General features: G+C 31.1%; 1 protein-coding gene across 1 annotated transcript in view; it reads right to left on the bottom strand.

Annotated features, from left to right (window-relative positions):
* Positions 1-13597, bottom strand: part of LOC129218609 (potassium channel subfamily K member 1-like) — an 82585-nt gene extending 68988 nt beyond the window's left edge. Inside the window, exon 1 of the mRNA XM_054852929.1 lies at positions 13423-13597. Within this exon, the coding sequence (XP_054708904.1) occupies positions 13423-13597 (175 nt within the window). The remainder of the gene's footprint in view (positions 1-13422) is intronic.
* Between the last annotated feature and the right edge of the window lie 6960 nt (positions 13598-20557).

Raw genomic sequence — 20557 nt, 5'->3', positions numbered from 1 at the left:
TCATTTTCAGTCAAAGATATTCAACACCTAATTCAATAAGTGTGATCAAGATTATTCATTTGTATTTTAATACTAGAAAATCGCCCGTAAAGGTATGACGGGGTGAAAATTGCTTCTACATTTCAACGGAACAATAGTCTTTTGGTGATAGTTTGATAGTTGAAATTTTAGCCCTAAACTCCAGTGGATTAACCCTAAACTCCAGTAGATAGCGTTAACTGTTGACCCCTTTTTCGTTTCTTCATCTCCTAAAATGAGTCTTACCAGTGAAACAGTAAAGTTACCGGATCCAGTTCAGCCCTGTCAAAATAAAGCATTTCCCTGCATGTCGAACATTACCAAAAAAATACTGTCAAATTTACATGCTAAGGCGCGAGCTTATCCGGTGATGGTGCTGCCATCTATTGGTATAAAAATAATGGAGGCAAGGCACTTAGTATGCAGTCCTCGACATAAATACAGTTGTAGTCAGTTGTGACTCGGAATCGAAATCGAAATCGAAGGCGCGAGCTTCATTGTTGATGACATCAGCGTTACTCGATCAGTGAATTGGCTATTATATATATGAGGATTTATGTAGTATCCCCTTCTGTCTGAATAATTCGTTTTATTCAAGAAGTAGTAACAGACGTGATCCCATTTATGACTGCCACTGTAAAATTCTTATTTGAAGTCAATAACAGGCACTATTAGTTGTTCAAACTAATCATCAAATGTTTTTCCTCATGCACATTAGTGATGGTCATAATCAAGAAATTTGCATAATCGTATGATTAGATATCGAATAATTCTTATAATCGAGTGAATTTCTAGGGTAACGCCATAATTCAAGTGATTTCAAAATCGAAACAAAATCTCAAAAAAATTCAGAATCGGAAGAATTTCTAGTGATTTCAGAATCGAATGAATTTCTTGAGGAATTTCATAATCGAATGAACTTTTGGAATATTGTCATATATATAACATTTAACCTCTCAGTTATTTCCACCACTATAATGCTACCAATTTACGCTTTTCTTCCATTTTCTCCAGCATCACATGCTGCTTGGTCCATACGTTACAAATTGAATCCTTTCCTTGTTATTTTTTTCCTATTTGAATAACACCTTATTAGCATTTTATCTTCCAGAATATATATTTTATCCAGAGCTGTGGAGTCGGAGTCGGACTGATTTCGGGGTAAAGGAGTCGGAGTCGTTCGAAAACAGGCCGACTCCGACTCCCGGTTTCTTTTTTTCTTTAATTTTCTCTGACTCTCCTCACAATTTTTAAAAAACTGACTACCAATTAATATTATTACATGTATAAAGACCTACTAATAAGAAAATAACTGTCTTGATTGTTTATCGAACTTTCTGTAAGAACTACCTGGTGAATTCCAGCTGTAACGGAAGGACAGTTTTACAAAAAAATCAATGCATTTCTGTCTGTGAGCATATCAAAATACACATTTTTCGAAAAACTGATGCATAGACTTTTATACACATCACAGTAAGTTGCTAAAAATTTAAAGCCGAGAAATTTTTGCTAATATTTTTTTTTAATCAAATTTTAAAAGACGGAAACGGTAGGACATTTTTGCGACATGACTTTCACGCTATCACGCTCTTCTCCAAAGTTCAGCCAAACTATGGAAGGGACAAATTCTGTAAAAATTAGGGCACATACGGGAGTGTTCAATCATTACAATTTCACCTTGTTATATGCACTATATTGTTCCACTATAAATTTCAAGTTTTTAAACAAATGTTTCTGCTTGAATTGTCTTGTCATATCACAAACATGTCATATCAAAATGATTTTCACATGCTTAGGAGTTTTTAAGTGTAGTTTTCATGATTTTCATCACATACAATAGAAGAAATAAAATCACGAAACAGTTTTCAACAAATTTAAATGAAAGTTATATTTCTAAATAAAAGCACACTTAATTTTCATACAAATATTACTTATATATGTTTTAAACCTGACTACTTACTTTCTATAAAAGTTTATTTTGTACTAGCATTCTAAAACTTTAGCCTGTTCCAGCTTATAGTTAAATGTCCTTCCGTTACCATTAAAAACCGTATAAATTAGATCTATATTAAAATTCTAACTATATCTCCTTGACAAGGGATATAATTCTGCGTTGCATAAAAAAACATTAGTATCTATACCCAATAGGTTCTTGGTGAACTAACTGAGATGTAGTATTTTGGTAACGGAAAGACATCAAATTGTTACCTTAGTAATAAACCTATTTCAAGGTTGAAAAAAAAAAGAATTTTAAATTACTTACAAAACGTTTAACTAGACATTCAAAAGATAAAAAGTAACCTAAATATTATATGCTGATAACAAGTTTATTGAAGTTACAGTATGTAACGAAAAAGAGATTTTTTGCTCTGTAGAAACACTAAGAGAAAACTTGATTTTGCACTTGATTTTCTAAAAATCATCAAACTATTTGGGAAAAACAAGTTAAGATTCAAGAAACTCATTTATTTCTGAAGAGAATGGTATAAGGCAAGTGGCAGAAAATTAATTTTAAAAATTCAAGTGTCATGTCTCCTTTTTCCTGGAATTCACCCCCTGCGCCGCAGTCTCCTAATTTGATTATTTTTTAACTTTATTTAACTGATAGCAACTGTCAGCAAACAGTTTTGTTGCCTACCATTTTCTAAGTACTTTCATATGAAAATAATAACATATTGTTTACCGCCATCTCAGTTATAAAATAGTAAAAGGAATGTATCACTTAAGAAAGTCGGGAAACTTCTGACGGTGCTTGGTAAATTCAAATAAGTGTTAGCACGAAAGCGCAAACCTAAAAGATCCGAAAAAATATAAATGTTTTTTTTTTTTTTAATTTAAAGACTCGATCTAAGAAACTTTTGGTTATCATTAAAAAATAATAAAATCAGTACATGATTTATTGTTTGCAACACTCAATAATTATTGTAGTTAATCTTAAAATTTTCATATTAAGGTTAATTCTGAAGCTGCCAATAAAATTAAAATTAAAATTGAGCCAATAAATGTAGGTATAGTAAACGCTATTTGTACAAAGCTGTATACCGCCGCATTTGGTGTAAAATTTACTCCAGACGTACATGTACCCCACCTCTCCCCGTAATATAGTGCAGTATTTTCGTTGAAATTTTTAGGATGAAATTTTAGATTTATTATTGGGGAAATTTTTCAGAATTAAAGTATTTCAAGTTTTATAGACTCTGAAATTAAGTTGAGGTGCCACTCACCAGATGGGTGTCACCCGGAAGGGGCTGGGGATCTCCCCTCTCAAGTTTTTTGACTTAGCAAAAAAGTTTTTTTTTTCTCTCAAATTACAACTTTGAAAAATTGAAAGCGCAGGATTTGATCAACATTTATTTGTTAAATATTAAAGGGGAGCAAATTAATCCTTTTCCATTTTTTAAAAAAATGGGATTTTTAAGTAATCTCACTTTAGAAATCGCAACTATTGGATAATTTGATTTTCAAATTGAACTCCCAACATTGTACGCATCTTAGGTTTACAATAAAATACAACGCGAAAATTTCATAAAAAGAAATTAATACTTCAATCTCTCTTTAAGGGTTCCCCCCCCCTTCCCATGAGTGGAGAGGATTTGAAAAAATAAATAAATAAATAAATAAGCCGGAGTTAGAGTCGGACGTTTCAAAATCCAGGAGTCGGAGTCAGTCATTTTTATTCTGACTCCGTAGCCCTGATTTTATCACTAAAGATAAATATTTTATTTAGTATTTTCAGCGTTTATATTTTAAGCATAAGACATTTTCCCCAAATTAAGTACCGAATTAACAGTTAACACTAAACTTCGGCACATTTTTGAGTGCATCAATTTTTTGAATTATACAACGGATTTAATAAAAACAAATCATATTATTTAAAAATACATACTCTTTGAAAACTGTTTTCATAGATAGGAAAACACTTATTAAAAACACATTGTGTTGATTCAATTTGCTCATCAACAAAAATAATTAATTTTTTAAAATCCCCATTTGCAACTGTTAACTCCATTCAGTAAAATTATTTTTTCGCAGAAAAGCGTATGTATATATACATACATTTAAACCTTATCTTATTGAGGTTCACATTATCAGATTAGTGCGGGTAAGTTAATTACAACATTAAAAAGGGAAGCACTTAGCTGCCGCGACTAAAATAATCGAATTTTTTCGTTATCTTCCAATTTATTAGTCCTCACAATATTGATGGAGCAGCGATAGATGCATCTTTTATTACTCCTGCAAAGGAAAGAATTAATATTTTATGGGCGTTAACTTTGATATTAAGCTTCAAAATGACTTAATCTACACTACTTAAAAAGTCAAATAGTTTAGTATCTACAAAATATTAAAATTTTGAACGATGCCGTGTCAAAAATAATGATCCTATTCACTTGCTTCCTCGATTTAATTTCATACACTTGGATCCATGCATACGCAGCAAATTAAAGAAATAACGTATATTTATTTTCCGGATAATTCTTTAGGAGCCATTTTAATTGCATCTTTAAATGAAGTCAATATGAAGTATATCCGTTCCAAATTAGGAAAGTAGCAAATTTATTTGCATTAGTAAGTTAGTAAGTTTAATTAGTGTAATTACATCTTCAAATGAAGTTAATAAGTGTATCCGTTCCAAATTAGGAAAGTAGCAAGTTTAATTGCGTTAGTAAGTTAGAAAGTTTAATTAAGTCTTCAAATGAAGTTAATATGAAATATATCCGTTCCAAATTAGGAACGCAGTTAAAGTAAACATAAATTTAATGTTTAATGGAAAAACTTTCAATTTATTAGCATACATTATTTTCCTATATCGTCACATCACATCATGTATGGAATAAATGGATTTTAAAAGCTAGAAGTGGCCGGAGCTAAGGTAGAAATGCAAGTTAGTACCAGCTGTAACAAGCTTTTCCGTGTTTGCTTGCTGATGAAATTTAATTTGATTCAACATGTACATCGATGAATATAAGTTTAAAGGTGTTTTAATCAAGAACCATGTCAAGCCGTTAAATACATGTAAAAATATGCATACTACAACATCATATTCAAAAGAACGTGAATCAAAATAGTTTATATCCTTATGTATGAATTGATAAAATGATTTGAACTATGTTTAAAATTATCATTTTGGGAAAAAATGAAATTTCATTTGAAGTTTTGGAGAAAAATACATAAAAATATAAGTAATACTTTCCAAAAATCTGCTGAGTTGTTTTTAACTAACATGTATAAATTCGACAGTAAAAACTATTAAAAACAATAAGTAAAAGCACATAATATGAGTTTTATTCAAATCTTTTTCTGGCCTTATCAATTTGATATTCAATTTATCTGTACATTTAATAAGATAAAATGTTTGTTTGTTTCTTTACATTCCACGCCCATTCTTTTCATAGCACATCCCACGAAAACGGCAAGGTTTAGAATCAGAAAAAATTGGTACACTGATGTAGTTTTTCCCAGAGAAAATTTTTGTTTAGGTTTTACGTCGAAGTATTTTAAGACATACGGTACCCGATACACGAAAAAAAAATGGTTGACCATATTTATATTTTACTTACATTTCTCACGAAATGTTTGTATACAAAGTTACATGTGATTTCTACAAAATCTTTAAAATTAAAATTTACACTTCACAAAATAGTCGTAAGAATAAACACTTATCCCTTTTATGAGTTCTCAGGTTATTAGTTTATTAATTTAGGTTTGAGTTCTACAAAATTTATGAAAATTCATCCATTGCATGCAGAATTATGTTTGAAGAAACTACCCGTCACTTCCACTTCATTTTCAAATTCTCTATTACTCTTATTTAAAAACAAAACTGACGTGTCTGCCAGTAATGCAGTTAAGATAATTTGATTTCATCGCGCCATGAGTGTTCTGAACTTCAGTTTCATGCAGCAATTCACTTACAGTAAATATTTCAGCATTGTTTCAAGAAAAAGTTATTATGAGGTACCTAACAGTGAAAATAAGTTTCTTTAATATTAAAGAATAAATGATATTTAGATAACACTTTTTTGCTTTTATCCTTTAATCACAAATTAACATCATAATTTTATTTTGTGCTCTTGCAAACAGGGTTGCCAGGCTTGGCTAATATTAGCCATTTTGACTATTTTTGATCATACTTGGCTAGAAAATTTTCAAAAGAATTCGCCAAACCAGTATTTGGCTGTTTTTTAGCCAAATACTGGTTTGGCTAAACTGTTGATTGATTTTTGTTACTATTATTTTTTTTTAAAAATAGCTTCATATAATTTTCAAATCATGCATCTACATTTCACGCGATATTTATCATACATGGAAAATATAACGCCGTGCAACTGTCAGTAAAAATTGTCAAATTTAAAGTCTGAAATTTTCAGTCGCCTGTTTTGAGGGTTGTTTGATGAAACTGCTTTTCAGGCGGTACATTTTGCTGTTTAGGATTTAAATGTTTATTGCCAAGCTTTTTAAGGTGAAATTCTGAATGATGTGGAAGAGATTGAGGACTTTAACATTGATAACAAACTTGATGTTAACAATACAACACAGACCTGCCCATTATGGGTTGAGTGCCCATAACCAGTCATTTACCCTATCTAACTTTTATACTTGTTCTGGCTCGCACGAATCATTTCGATGTGAGGGGCCAAAAAAAAAAAAAAAAAGTTTGGCACCACTGGTTAAAACATTTAGGGCTTTACTGGATAGTACTTGTAGATTTGCTGGTATCGTGTTCAGGGTAGGGGAATTTAAAGAGATGATCAGTTATCTATTATGAATAAATGTGGGATGAAATACCTTTATTTTATTTAAAAGCAATTTATTTGATTAGTTGCTTTCCAATCGTACCCATGGTTGGGTGCCACTAACTAGTCCTTTACCCTAATAAAATATTGATATTATACAGTAAAAAACATTGCGATTCTAAGTTCATGAAAAAAAAAAGACTAAAGTTTCTAAAATAGCTTCCAAAGACAAATACATTTTTCTCTGTGGTAAACCCTTTATTTATGTCATTAGTATGACTTGTAGAAAACCAGTAAAATGTAAATATTAATAATTTTTCGACAATTTACAGTGATAAACATCGCAATTCTAATTTCGTGACATACGTTAAGCCTGAAAAGCTTCCAAAATAACTTTCTGAGACTACTTTTAATGTACTTTTTTCTCATTGGTAAACCCTTTATTTTCATTGGCATAGTTTTTATTGAAACATGTGAACGATTCAAACACCCTGGATGATAGAAGAGTGGGATTGTTTATAGTTATTTATTTTTATAAAAAATTAAGATTTAGAAAGGTTTTATTTAGGGGAGACCGGGGATAGTTGGCGAACTTTTTAAACTTTATTGTTTAAAGGTTGTAAATAAAGTAGAAAATTTTTCTTTTACTGCTTGTATAATCTGTATGGTTTCAGGTGAATTTCAGCAGTAACGGAAAGACAATTTTACAAAAAAATCGATGCATTTCTGTCTATGAGCATATCAAACTACATATTTTTCCAAAAAAACTGATGCATAGACTTTTATACACATCATAGTAAGTTGCTAAACAAGCCAAAGCCAAGAAATTTTTGCTAGTTACTTTTTTTTTAAATCAAATTTTAAAAACGGTAACGGAAGGACATTTTTGCGACATGACTTTCACGTTATCATGTTCTCCCCAAAAGTTCAGCTAAACTATAAAAGGGAAAATTCTATACAAATTAGAGCACATACGGGAGTGTTCAATCATTAAAATTTCACCTCTAGTTTTGAAAAATAATTATTTTAAGCATATGAATTTATTTGTTAAGGGTAACGGAAGGACAAGAAATCCAAAACAATTAAGCTTGATAAATTTCAACTTACAAACATTTATTCAGCTTTAACAGCAGTCCGAAACAATATCTAATATCAGAGCCAACTTTTACAGCTCTGAATTCTTTAAATACTCAATAATTTTATCATAACCAATGGAACATTTATCTTCTTTTTCAGCAAACACGAAGATCATTCTCACATTATTACGCATTCTCAAACAAGATATTTCTATTCCTTCATCTTCTATATAAAGTACCTGTGCAACATTTTGCTCTTTGTTAATTTCTTTCCCTCCCATCCAACTAGCAAAACTTGTCCAAACGTTAACGAATCCTTTGGCATATTTTTATGATTTGATGTTTTTGATTCAGTTGTATCTTCATTTTCAAAATTATTTATTGACTTTCTAAGTCAGTCTGTTGACTTTGAATTGAAATCTCTTTCAATTTGTTGATGTACTTACTATATTTAATAACATAACTTGTTACAGGATTCAAAAAGCGCATATTTTGTGTGTCAGGATGAGAATGGATATTTTTGGATTCTTTTTTCTCCATGATCTATGAGTTTACTGATCTCTTCGCAGTACGTTTAAGGGTTAAATCAATGCTCTCAACAGTCCTTTCCTATGACTTGTGGTAACGAATTTGAAAACAGTTTCAATATTGTATTGTTCCAATATAAATTTCAAGTTTTTAAGCAAATGTTTCTGCTTAAATTGGCTTGTCATATCACAAACATGTCATACCAAAATGATTTTCACATACTTAGAAGTTTTTAAGTTTCGTTTTCACGATTTTCATCACATACAATAGAAGAAATAAAATCACGAAACAATTTTAAAAAAAAATTAAATAAAAGTTAAATTTTTAAATAGAAGCACACAAAATTTTTGTACAAATATTACTTATATATGTTTTAAATGTGAATGCTAACTTAAAATAATAGTTTGTTTTGTACTAGCGTTCTAAAATTTTGCGCTGTACCAACTTATAATTAAATGTCCTTCCGTTACCGTATTTTTTTGTCCTTCCGTTACCATTAAAAACCGTATAAATTAAATATTTACTAAAATTCTAACTATTCCTCTTTGACAAGGAACATAATTCTGCTTTGCATGAAAAAAATAAATAAAAACGTTTCTTTCTATACCCAATAGGTTCTTCGTAACGTATTTTGGTAACGGAAGGACATCAAATTGTTACCTTAGTAATGGACCTATTTCATGGTTGAAAAAAGAATTTTAAATTACTTAACAAAACGTTTAACTAGACATTCAAAAGATAAAAGTTAACCTAAATATTATATGCTGATAACAAGATTATTACCATTATTAATACCATTTGATTAATAGTCAATTCATCTGAATAATAACTGTCGCCTGCATAAAAGAGTTGAAATGCCAAGGAGCATTCCCGTCGCGTTTATGTTATTGCCTTAAGTGTGTAATGAGTTTTGTGAGGCTCTGAAAAGTTGAGCTCCGAATCTGACAATGTTTACCTCTGTTTCGGTAAATAGGGAGCGATAATTGGTGCTAAATTGAGTTGAGAAACTTTCTTAGTAGTTTTCAAAAATATTCTAACTAAAATCCGAGCCAATAACACGTCTATTTTTCACTAAACTCCCCTAAAACAGGTCAATATAGTCAAGGTGACTGCTCAACTAACCAGAGCTGCACTCTACATATAATAATAATTTTAATCTGTAATGCGTAATACTAATCTAAATTAGCTATGGCGGACCCGAAGTTCAGCTAATTTATAGCCGAACGCTCTACCAAAAAAAAAAAAAAACTTATCAATGAAACCGAACAACTAAGCCCAGTGCTTTTAAGCTTTATTTAAAAAAAAAGGTTTAATTATGATTTTTTTTTTTTTTTTTTTTTGCCGAAAGCGGTGCAAAAAATTGGAAATTTTATTAGAATTTTGAATAAAAAAAAGAAAAGAAAATCTGCATAAGAACTACAGGCCACATCAAGGTTATGCAAGAGCAAGGGGCGTTTCCGAAAAAATTGATTTTTCGACCGAAGGTCTGATTTTTGTCATTAGCCAGTTCGATAAGCTTTAAAATGAGGGGTAAATCAAAGAAATCGATCAAGAATTGAGGAAGGTCTCGCGTAGGAACAAAAAACAGGTTACAGAAATAAAATATAAGGATCTGGCATACCGACAGAAAAATAATCCACAGAAGTAGTATATAAGATTAAGATATTGAAGAGAAGTGTTTTTGTTTTTGAAAATTTATACAATTTGTTATCGCAGGTTGCTTGAATCGTTATGGCTTAGATGGCAGTACGTGTTCATCATTTAAACGATCGGTTAAAATACAAAATCAGTTGAACTATGCTCGTTATTTAAGCGAAGCTTTTTTGACTGTAGTAAAAATGTGACTGGCTATTTGTTTTTTGCCGAAAGAAGAAAAAAAAGGATATTTTACCCATCAAGTTGTTAGTAATTTTAATGTTTTCTTCGTATTCTAATAAATATTCATAGGCTAACTAAATGAAAAGCGTAATTTCAATTTGGGGTAGTATTTTTTTTTTTTTTTTTTTTTTGTCCAAAGAGTCAAAAACTGTCATTAGAAGATCTACATTTTAGTATACGATTTTTATCTGAACAAAAATTATTCCATTGTAGTCTGAAATCGTAAACCTGATACTTATATTTTCGTTTACATCATGCTTTTCTTTTCTGACCGGAACCAAAGCTTTAAAAACAAAACAAAAACCTTGTAATTGAGAATCAATTGAGCTACAGGTTACATCAACTTATTCTAATAGCAAGGAACGTTCCTACCTCATTTATTTTATTCCCTCACTTAGGTTACTTATTATTTGTAAGTGTCCATGTAATGCATGATATTTGTCTAATTTTTCGATGCAGATCATCCGGGACAGGGCTCGAACACTCGTTCTTCTGGTTACCAGTCGAACGCTCTGCCAATCAAGCTATTCTGCTCTGCCGATCACGGAGCAAGTTAAACTTATAAATTTATCCGAAAACCTCAGTCCGGTGCTTTAAAACAGGTTTTTTTAACGGAAAAAATAATTTTTAGACTTTGGGTCTATTTTTCGTCAGTAGCCTAAACGATAAGCTTTAAAATGAGGGGTAAATCAAAGAAATCGATCGAGAATTGAGGAAGATCTCGCGTAGAAACAAAAAACAGGCTAAAGAAATAATATATAAGGATATTGAAGAAACATTTTTTTATTCTTGAAAATTTTTACAATTTGTTACCGCAGGCTGCTTGAACCGTTATGACTTAGATGGCAGCACGTATTCATCAGTTAACTGCACGGTTAAAATACAAAATAAATTGAACTATGCTCTTTTTTAAGCGTAGCTTTTCGAATGTAATAAAAATGTGATAAACTATTTGTTTTTTTTGCAAAAAGAAGAAAAAATATATATTTTACCCTTCAAGTTGAGGTAGTATTTTTTTTATTTGTACAAAAAGTCAAAAACTCATTAAAAGAATATATATTTTAATATACGATTTATTATTTTTTTCTGAACAAAAAACAATTCTATTGTAGTCTGAAATATTAAACCTGTTACTTATATTTTCGCTTACATTATGCTTTAATTTTCTTACCAGAGCCAAAGCTTAAAAAGAAAAAAAAAAAAAAACGTACAATTCAGAAGTAATTTAGCACAAGTTTTCTTATCAGCAAGGATCGTTTTCTTCTCATCTATTCTATTCCTTCATGGCTGCTATTCACTTTATTAAGTGTTCATGTAATGCGCGATATTTTTCTAATTTTTTGTTGCAGATTGTCCGGACGTAGGCCCGAACACGCATTCTCCTGGTTACGAAGAGAACACTCTGCCGATCACGCTATTCAGCTCTGTCGGTCATAGCGCAAATTAAAGTTATAAGTTTAACCGAAAACCTCATTCTGGTTCTTTAAAACAGGTTTTTCGGCTGAAAAAAACAATTTTTAGACCGTGGGTCTATTTTTCGTCAGTAGCCAGCACCATAAGCTTTAAAATAAGGCGTAAATCAAAGAAATCGATCAAGAATTGAGGAAAATCTGGCGTAGAAACCAAAAATAGGCTACTGAAATAATATATAAGGATAAATTCATCAAGATACATAAATGTATTTTAATGCATTTTTCTTCAGTGAGTCTGCAGAAACGACAAGAAATTTCATAATAAGTATCATTTGGTGTTTAAAAATTCAGGTATACAATAAAACACTTTATCACGATAAAATTTTCAGAATTAAATCTATTGTATATATAAGAAAATTCCTCCCCCCAGCTTTTCGCTTTTTCTAAAAACTAACAATTTAAAGGTATTTTAATTAAATATAGTACTTTTTTACAATCATTTTAGTACAAATATCCATATTTATTGGAATAAAAGATGGATAATTGATGAAAGGTAAATTCGAAATTGTTCATCTGAATAGGGAAACATAACTTATATGATAGCTGTCGAAACTCTTAATAAAGTGTAAATGAATATGTTAAGGACAAAATATTAGAACGATTAGAAGTTCATGCAAAAAAAAAAAAAAAAAAAACTACAGCAGTCAATCCTTTTTTAAATTTCCCAAAAACTCTTTAGCTTCAGTCCTTGCAATTACCTTATATATTTCTTTGAAAATGAATATTTAAAAACAACTCCAGCAATAAAATCAAAGTTTAATATATCAATGATATTCAAAGCATTTAAAGGCCGCGAAATATTTTTTCTGAAACTTTCAATTTCAGCAAAATACCTAAAACAACATTTTGTGTTTAGAATCAAGGAGTTTTGAAAACTAAAGCTTAAATCAAACAAATAAATGAAAATGGAAAAATTGATAACATGCAGCAAATTTTAGAAATATATAATTTAAAAAAAATACAGAAAATAGTATCAGTATTTCACTTAAAAATCGAAAAAATGAACTCAAATTTGCGAGAAAAAAAATTGGATATACAATTACTTTTACTTTAAAAAACATTAATAAATGAACGGAAATATTTGTGAGGAAAAATTAAAATAAGAGAGTGGCTCAATTACTTTTATATTTTAGTATGAAAGAAGCGAAAATATTTGAGGGAAAAAAAAATGTAGTGAAATTCCGTTGCAACGAAATAACCGTTTCAATAAAATAAATTTTCAGTCCTGATTCAATTTCCATTACTTTGCTTGAATTCCATTTCAACGAAATCCCCGTTACAACGAGTAAAATCTGCGGTTTCTTGAAGTTCGTTGCAACGGGATTTCACTGTAGTAAATACAATTACTATGACTTTGTATAATAGAATAAAAGGAACAGAAAATCGTGATTTAAAAAGAAACAGCTTACATACAATTACTTTTTAAAACAAAATAAAAGGAAAGGAAATTTGCAAAATAAATAAATAAATAGAAGGTACCATTACTTTTAAATTTTAGCATAGTATTAAAATAAACTGAAATATGTGTGATGGAAAAAAAAAAGAGGCGGTATTTATACTTTATAACATAAAAAAAGGAAAGGAAATTTGTGCGGCAAATACAAATACGGGGTACAATTGCTTTTACATTTTATTTTACGGATTAAAAAAAAAATGTTTGTCCTTTTTTGGCTAAAATATACAAAGTAGGGACAAATACTTTTAGAAACCAACCTGTAAGACAAGTATGCTCCCGGAGAAATCTAGCTCTCTTGGACAGCAAATTTCGAATGATGCTGATTTCTTGGGGGGCTTCGATCGCAGAGAAAATTGAGGCTCCGATCACTAAGAAGAGTACATAAAAGGCGGTGAGAATCGCCAACCTTATATTGCTCTTACTCATAGCCATCGCTTGAGATCCGAGCGAGCTCGATCGCGGATTTCGAGATCAACATCCACTATCTTGATCTTCCCTCGCAGAGATGCGATCCGTATTTATATCGCAGCCCTCCATCGCTTCATCGGCACACCCTGGACGAACACCCCCTCTCGATGCATCCCCGATTGAGCGACAGACGATCGCAAAGGATGCGAGATTCTGCCTGAATGAATATGGCAACTGCCACTGGGATGTCAGTGGAAGACGGCAATGCGCACTCGCGCTCATGTTGCCCTCTAGCGGCGTCTAAGGACGAGCTTTAATAAGCTCACTTGTCAGCCCCTAAGGCAGGAAAGAAAAGAACTCTCTTTTAAGTATCCTTGCGTCTTTTATCGGTTATAATTATGGAAAATTCTGTAGCTGTCGCCTTACCACAGCATTTATTACGGGGTTAACTCGGTTGTTTTTAACAAAATTAAAGACTGCCATGTGATGCTTTAATAAAGAATAGTTCACATGTTTAATGAATAATTACGTTGAAAGCACATTTATTTAGCTCATCCAAACACGAGCCACCCGTTTTTTTTTTTCTTCTTTTTTTTTAATATTGAGGTAATTATGTTATTAAGTAAGAACACATTCATTCACTTTCTCAAAACTATGATTTTGAACGACTGATTCACTGGAAGAGAAGGCGTCTTCTCAAAGAAAATTAAAGTGGTTAGCTCTATTAAAAAAAAAAAAAAAAAAAAAAAACGCAATAAAAGGTTTTCATCTATTATTTCATCTAAAGAATAATTATGTTTTCAAGTAGAAATGAATTTGTTTAACTTTTCTAAATAGATACGAAAATCCCCCCTCCCCCCAAGCAGATTTGATATTAACGTATTTTCATTTCATTTATCAAAAACATGATTTTGAATAACTTTTTCACGAAATAATAACTTTTTCGATGAATAAATAAAGTTAAAGTAAATGCGTTTTTTGCGTCTAAACACAAATAAAACACCCTTTTTGAGGCATTTTGTAACGGAAGAATGTGTAAATCAACAAGTAAATGCATCTTTATTTACTTTATTGAAGTAGAAATTTTGAATGCCTTTCCTACTAAGAACTAACCACTTCCCTTCACCTACACAACAACATTTATGCTGGTTTAGATTTTTAGAAATGAAATAAAAGCGTGTTATGTATTTCTTTATTAAAGAGTAATTTACATCTTCAATGAATAGTGAATGCATATACAGTTGAACTCTTTTAATACGATCACGTTTAACACGAAATCACGGCTGAAAAGAACATTTTTCCCGTTAAGTTTGGTTTGATATCTAATTACATCAAAAATTTCACGTATAATACGTACATTAAATTGAAAGTCTCGGCTAAGACGAACAAATATGTCTGACCTCTTAACTTAAAATGTTCGCGGTTGAATACTGTAATATTCTTTTTTTAGACATTATTCATCATTTTGTTAAGTAGTAAGAGTCCCATTGTGTATCTAGAAGAAAATATTAAGTATTTTGCTTAGAAAATAAAGCCCGTGCATTTCTTTACCTGTGGGCATTTCAATTTACTCGGAGATAAAATTGTTCATCTTCCATTGTGGAACAACCTATTTCGCGATTGTCGATTATCATCTTCCTTTTTCAATATTTTCCAAAAGCATTCAGTTAAAAGAAATAAGTGATTTTTTTCTGAATGCACTGATAGTTAGATTACAATGTGTGTATTAGTAGAAATATTTTTTAAATATAGGTAAGCATTTCTTCGTTTTTTCACAGTATCACTCATTCACGGTTGTTACGAATAACGGCTAATACGAACAAATTCGTGGATTTTTGACATTTCGTATTAACCGAGTTCAACTGTATTTATTAGATTTATTCAAACATAAATAAAATGTGTTTGTCTAACGTCCAGAATGTTAAGAAAACCCATCTTCATTCACTTTATTAAAAGAGGGACATTGATTTACTTTTTTGACGAGTGGAGTTGAAACTATTTAAAAATGTGATTTTTATGGTTTTTAAGTTACGGCAAAGAGAAAGTTTTGTTATATACATGTTTCGCACGAAGATACAGTATTATGTTTATACAATGGCTTTTAGATGAAAGCTATTAGTAAATAGGTTTAAAAGCATATGGGTGATTTTACAAATACGGAAACATTTTGAGGGTGTAAATCCCATCCTCTCCCTCAAAAATATATTTAAAATTTGTGACGAGAATACTTTATTATTATTTCCTATAAATATGCTGTTTTATTTCGCTATTAAAGCTTTGGATTTAAAAAAAATTCCTTACAGTTGCCACGGATGTTTTGTGTAGCCAGGGCCTGATTTAAGTGTAAGCTCGTGAAGTCCGGTCTTAGGAGCCTCCTAGCTTGGGGGGGGGGGGGGCTCAAAAATAACAAACTTTTTTTTACACATATAAATGTTTTCAATTGTTTTGAACTATAAAATTTTGAGAAATATCTTTTGTTCAGCTATAAATTAAAAAATTTAACTGTCATTAATGGCTTTGTTTCAAACCTGTGTTCAAAATCATAATTTGTACATATTGCGGGAGTAACCGGGAAGTCACACCCGCAACATGTACAAAACATTATTTTTTTAAGTAAGAAGTTTTGTTTTAGTTTGTTTTAGAAATGTGGTTCGAGCGACATACGGTGTACACATTGAACTCTGGTAATGAAAGGCATTGCTTTCTGCTTAATAAGATGATTAAACACCTCTCATGACGTTTGTTTTTCTTACTGTGACGATACAGCGATTATAGTACAACTTCCATGAACCGAGCTTCGATTAACCGAGATTTCTGTTAACCGAGCCGATAAAGAAGTCCTTTTTTTTTTAAATGTCAATTTAGCATTGAATGACGAGTTTTTAATTTGACAACAAAAATATTTTCTGGAAGTTTGTGTTTCTTTAAATGCATCTTTCAATATTTTACTTGGCATTGTAGAAAGCAAAATAATTAACATTTCAAAACTTACTGCAAAATATTTTCTATTTTAGTTTTTTAGCTGTGAAACATTACTTTTTGCATGTTCATTTTTATCTTTTAAAAATATTCTATTGTTTTTTTTAATTAAAACATTTTAAAAAGTTGCGATCCTGACACTTTTTTTGTACTAAGTTTCTATTGACCGAGATTTCCGATATCCGAGGCCCTACTGGTCCCGATTAGCTCGGATAATAGAGGTTCTACTGTACCTATAATGACAGTTAAATTTTTTTTTCTTTTTTTTAAGATGCCATTAAAAATTCTTGAACTTTCGAAATATTATGGCGCAAATGGCCTATGAATTTTCAAAATGTGTCAAAGACCTTTCATATACCCTGTATTTTATTATGACCTGTAATTGTTAGTTCGTTGCGATAGAACTTCTCTAACGTTGCTCAACGGATTCCGTACTTTCTTTGGAATATGAAAAAATCTCCAGTAATTTTCTTACTTACAAAGACAAGGATCATAAATGATCATTTAGTTGTAAAATGATTACAAGTTTAATTCCTGAAACTCCACTACTTTTAGAAGTTGCTAGTCTCAAACACCAGACGAAAAGCTCAGAGATTTTTTTAACACTAACCTCTTTTCATACTTTTAAGCCATTTTTTACTAGCCTCTTTTCATACTTTTAAGCCATTTTTTACTAGCCTCTTTTCATACTTTTAAGCCATTTTTACTAGCCTCTTTTCATACTTTTAAGCCATTTTTACTAGCCTCTTTTCATACTTTTAAGCCATTTTTACTAGTTTCTTTTCATACTTTTAAGCCATTTTTACTAGTTTCTTTTCATACTTTTAAGCCATTTTTTACTTGCCTCTTTTCATACTACCTTTTTTCATACTTTTGCCTAGCCTCTGCAAAAAATTCTGAGCTATGATATTCGGCTTGGTTATCAGGACCGAGCAATTCTAAACAAAATTGCAACTCTGAACAGGAGCCCACTACTTTGCTAAGTGCAGTCCGCAGTGGTGAATAATGCGTGCACTTCATAATTAAAGACTGAAACACAGAGCTTATTTACGTAGAAATATTTGGCGAGCATCGCAGAATCTCCGTAATGATTTGCATCACTGTTTGCAACAGCTGATGATGATGGACGAAAGACCTTAGCATTAGATGATAATGCATTGAATTATTTGCTCCTTGATTAATAATTTCAGAGTTGCTCTCTGATTATAATGTAATGAAGCAAAGAATTATATGATTATATTTAGCACATTTCCTACAATTATAAAAAATCTTGCACAGCGACTTTTACAACTTAAAATCAAGCAATAGAGGCAAACATTCTTTTATGCAGAAAATGTGCACGATTTTGTACACTTAACACATTATCAAATATGACCCTGGTAGATTCCTCTTGAAAATTGATCTCTCAAGTAAATTAACCTTTTAATGAAAATTTTATTTTCTCTTAATCAGTTTTTACTAGCTTGCAGATTTCATGAATGAAATTTCAGAAAATCTTGTAATTCATCAAGTTTTGGAAGATTATATTGTTTATACAAAAGTTTCCACCAACCTCTTGCTGCTAAGTGTATTTTAAATTGATCAATAAACATTAAAATAGTTTCCGAAAATTTCCATAACTCTCAAAGATCGAATCCCTGTTCTATCCGCTTGCCTTAGTGGTTAGAGAAGTCTGACTGCGACAGGAAAGTTCGGGTTCGAATCCCGGCTCGGGCTTGGACATACTTTCTCTCTCTTGTCCTTGTCCTTTCTTTTTGTGAATGTGTTGTTGTGCTGTGAATGGATGCCTACCCTATAAACGGGTCTTTATGACATGTGTGTACTGCAGAAGTCGGACTTCACACCAAATTACGGTACAGTTGGGAGAGTGAAGCAGCGCACTTCAAATTGCCAGCCTAGCCGGCACGACAACTACAACAAACTTAATACTTGTGAATAATTTTCTGATTGTAATGAATATAAATAAAAAATAAAAAATTAATTTGAATTTTGACATCTGGAATTCAAATTATGTTTTTCGCAATCATGAGTGTATGTGTGTGTAGATGTGTGTATGGTGCGCTTGTAGATGTGTGTGTGTGTGTTTCTAGGTGTGTGTATGTGTGTGTAGTTGTGTATGTATGCGCGTGTGTGTTTGTAGGTGTGTAGGTGTAGGTGTGTGTGTGGGTGTATAAATGTGTCTGTAGTTGTGTATGCATGCGTGTATGTGTAGGATATGGACTCAACCTGAAGACTTAGCTCGCTAGAGGAGCAGCATCGTAAGACCGGTCGACGGTGGTGCTGCAGAGGGAGGCGGGGGGGGGGAATCATAGAAACATCAAAACAGTCAAATGAGAACAATAAGCAATGTGATTGCGCAAAAAGACAATCTTCTTGCTAAAGCACAGATAGTTTTCTTTTTTCATGCGAAAAGTTTTGTGAAAGTGAATCCCGAGTTATATTAATTTTTTATAATAAGAAATTGGAAGGGAATGAAATAATTTCAACATTTCACTTTCTACGCAATGCTTTAAAAGACTGCAATTTCTGCTCATCCGAAAACTTTTGAAAATCGCAACGAAAAGGTCACTGAAGGGTAACCATTCTTCCAAACTACCGCTAAAACATGACAGAGTTAGTTTTGATTGATATCAGTTGCCTCAGAATACTTCGCTTCGTTTTCTCACAACATTACTTTTCTTAGATATTATTTTAGATAAAACCAAGACTAATTCATTGATAGTACCGCATTGACTCTTGTGCTACGAAATGAAAAAATCACGCTCGATTTCCTCTAAGAAATCAAAAATTCTATGTAATACAATAGTAATATCATTACACGTTTCTCTTAACGTAACCAGCATTAGTAAAAAGGAAAATATTTAATGAAAAGTTATGTTTTAAGTACCAAAGCACGCGTATGTAATTTTTGTTACCAAGTTATGATTTCCGTTAGTTTTAAAGAGTGATTTTATTTTAATTTTTTTTCCTGTTTTCAGTTTAGTCAATAATTAAGAAAGGAAAAATTACTCCAAAAAATTATTTCAAATAATATGCAAAAGGCAAAACTTTTGATTTTTTCTGACAAAACCATGTACATTCCTTGAATTATTTCCGATAAGATTAAATGAAACTTGATTTTTCCCCTCAGTGAGGACAACTTTCGTAATGTGTAAAACAACTTTACTTACAGAGATTCTATCACGGCTGAAAAAGCAACTTTCAGTTACTACACCATGCGATTGAAAATCCAACGAAAACAGAAAGGTGTGAAATGTTATTTTAATCGTTTTTTTATCTTCTTTATCTTATTTCTTATCTTCTTTATCCCTTTCATAATGCACAGAGAAAATTTGGAAATTAAGTTTCGAGACATGCATATTTAATTTGCAATCTAATAAAAATTCATAAGTTTTAACTATTGGCGTTATTTTTCTCATTCCATTTCGGAAGATAGAAACAACTTCAACTAAGACGACTCCAAAAGATACGCAGCAAATGAATTATTTATTCAATCTTACGATTTATCGATTTGCGCCGACTTATGCGAGGGATGCGTTCCAAGACTCTTCGCGTAAGTTGAAATTTCGCGTTGTGGAAAAATGTATGTTATTTTTTTAGAAACATACTAAATCCTTTTCGACATTTGTAAACATCCCCCCAAAACTGCTTTAAGGCATTCATCAACTATACATTACAGTTTATTACACCAAGTTACTGTATAAAAAAAAAAAAAAGCTGTTTTGTTCACAATAAAATAGCTTTTTTTTAAATAATAATAAAATAGCTTTTTTTTAATAATAAATTATAAATAAAATAGCTTGAGATGCACAAAATGAATGATCGACGGGAGGGAAAGACATAAAATAAAAGAACACGGTACGCACAGTATGTAGCAATAATAAAATGCTGCACTATATTAGTACGGTACAGTAGATACAGTAATAATATTAATGAGTTAAAAAAAGATGATGATGGTTTATGCTCCATGATCAGATTGTTATTCTTATCTAGTACAGTTTAAAA

Source organism: Uloborus diversus, chromosome 3, assembly GCF_026930045.1.
Source record: "Uloborus diversus isolate 005 chromosome 3, Udiv.v.3.1, whole genome shotgun sequence".
NCBI classification, from domain to species: domain Eukaryota; kingdom Metazoa; phylum Arthropoda; class Arachnida; order Araneae; family Uloboridae; genus Uloborus; species Uloborus diversus.
The sequence above is the reverse complement of the archived record's forward strand: the minus strand, read 5'-3'. Positions and strand labels throughout refer to the sequence as shown.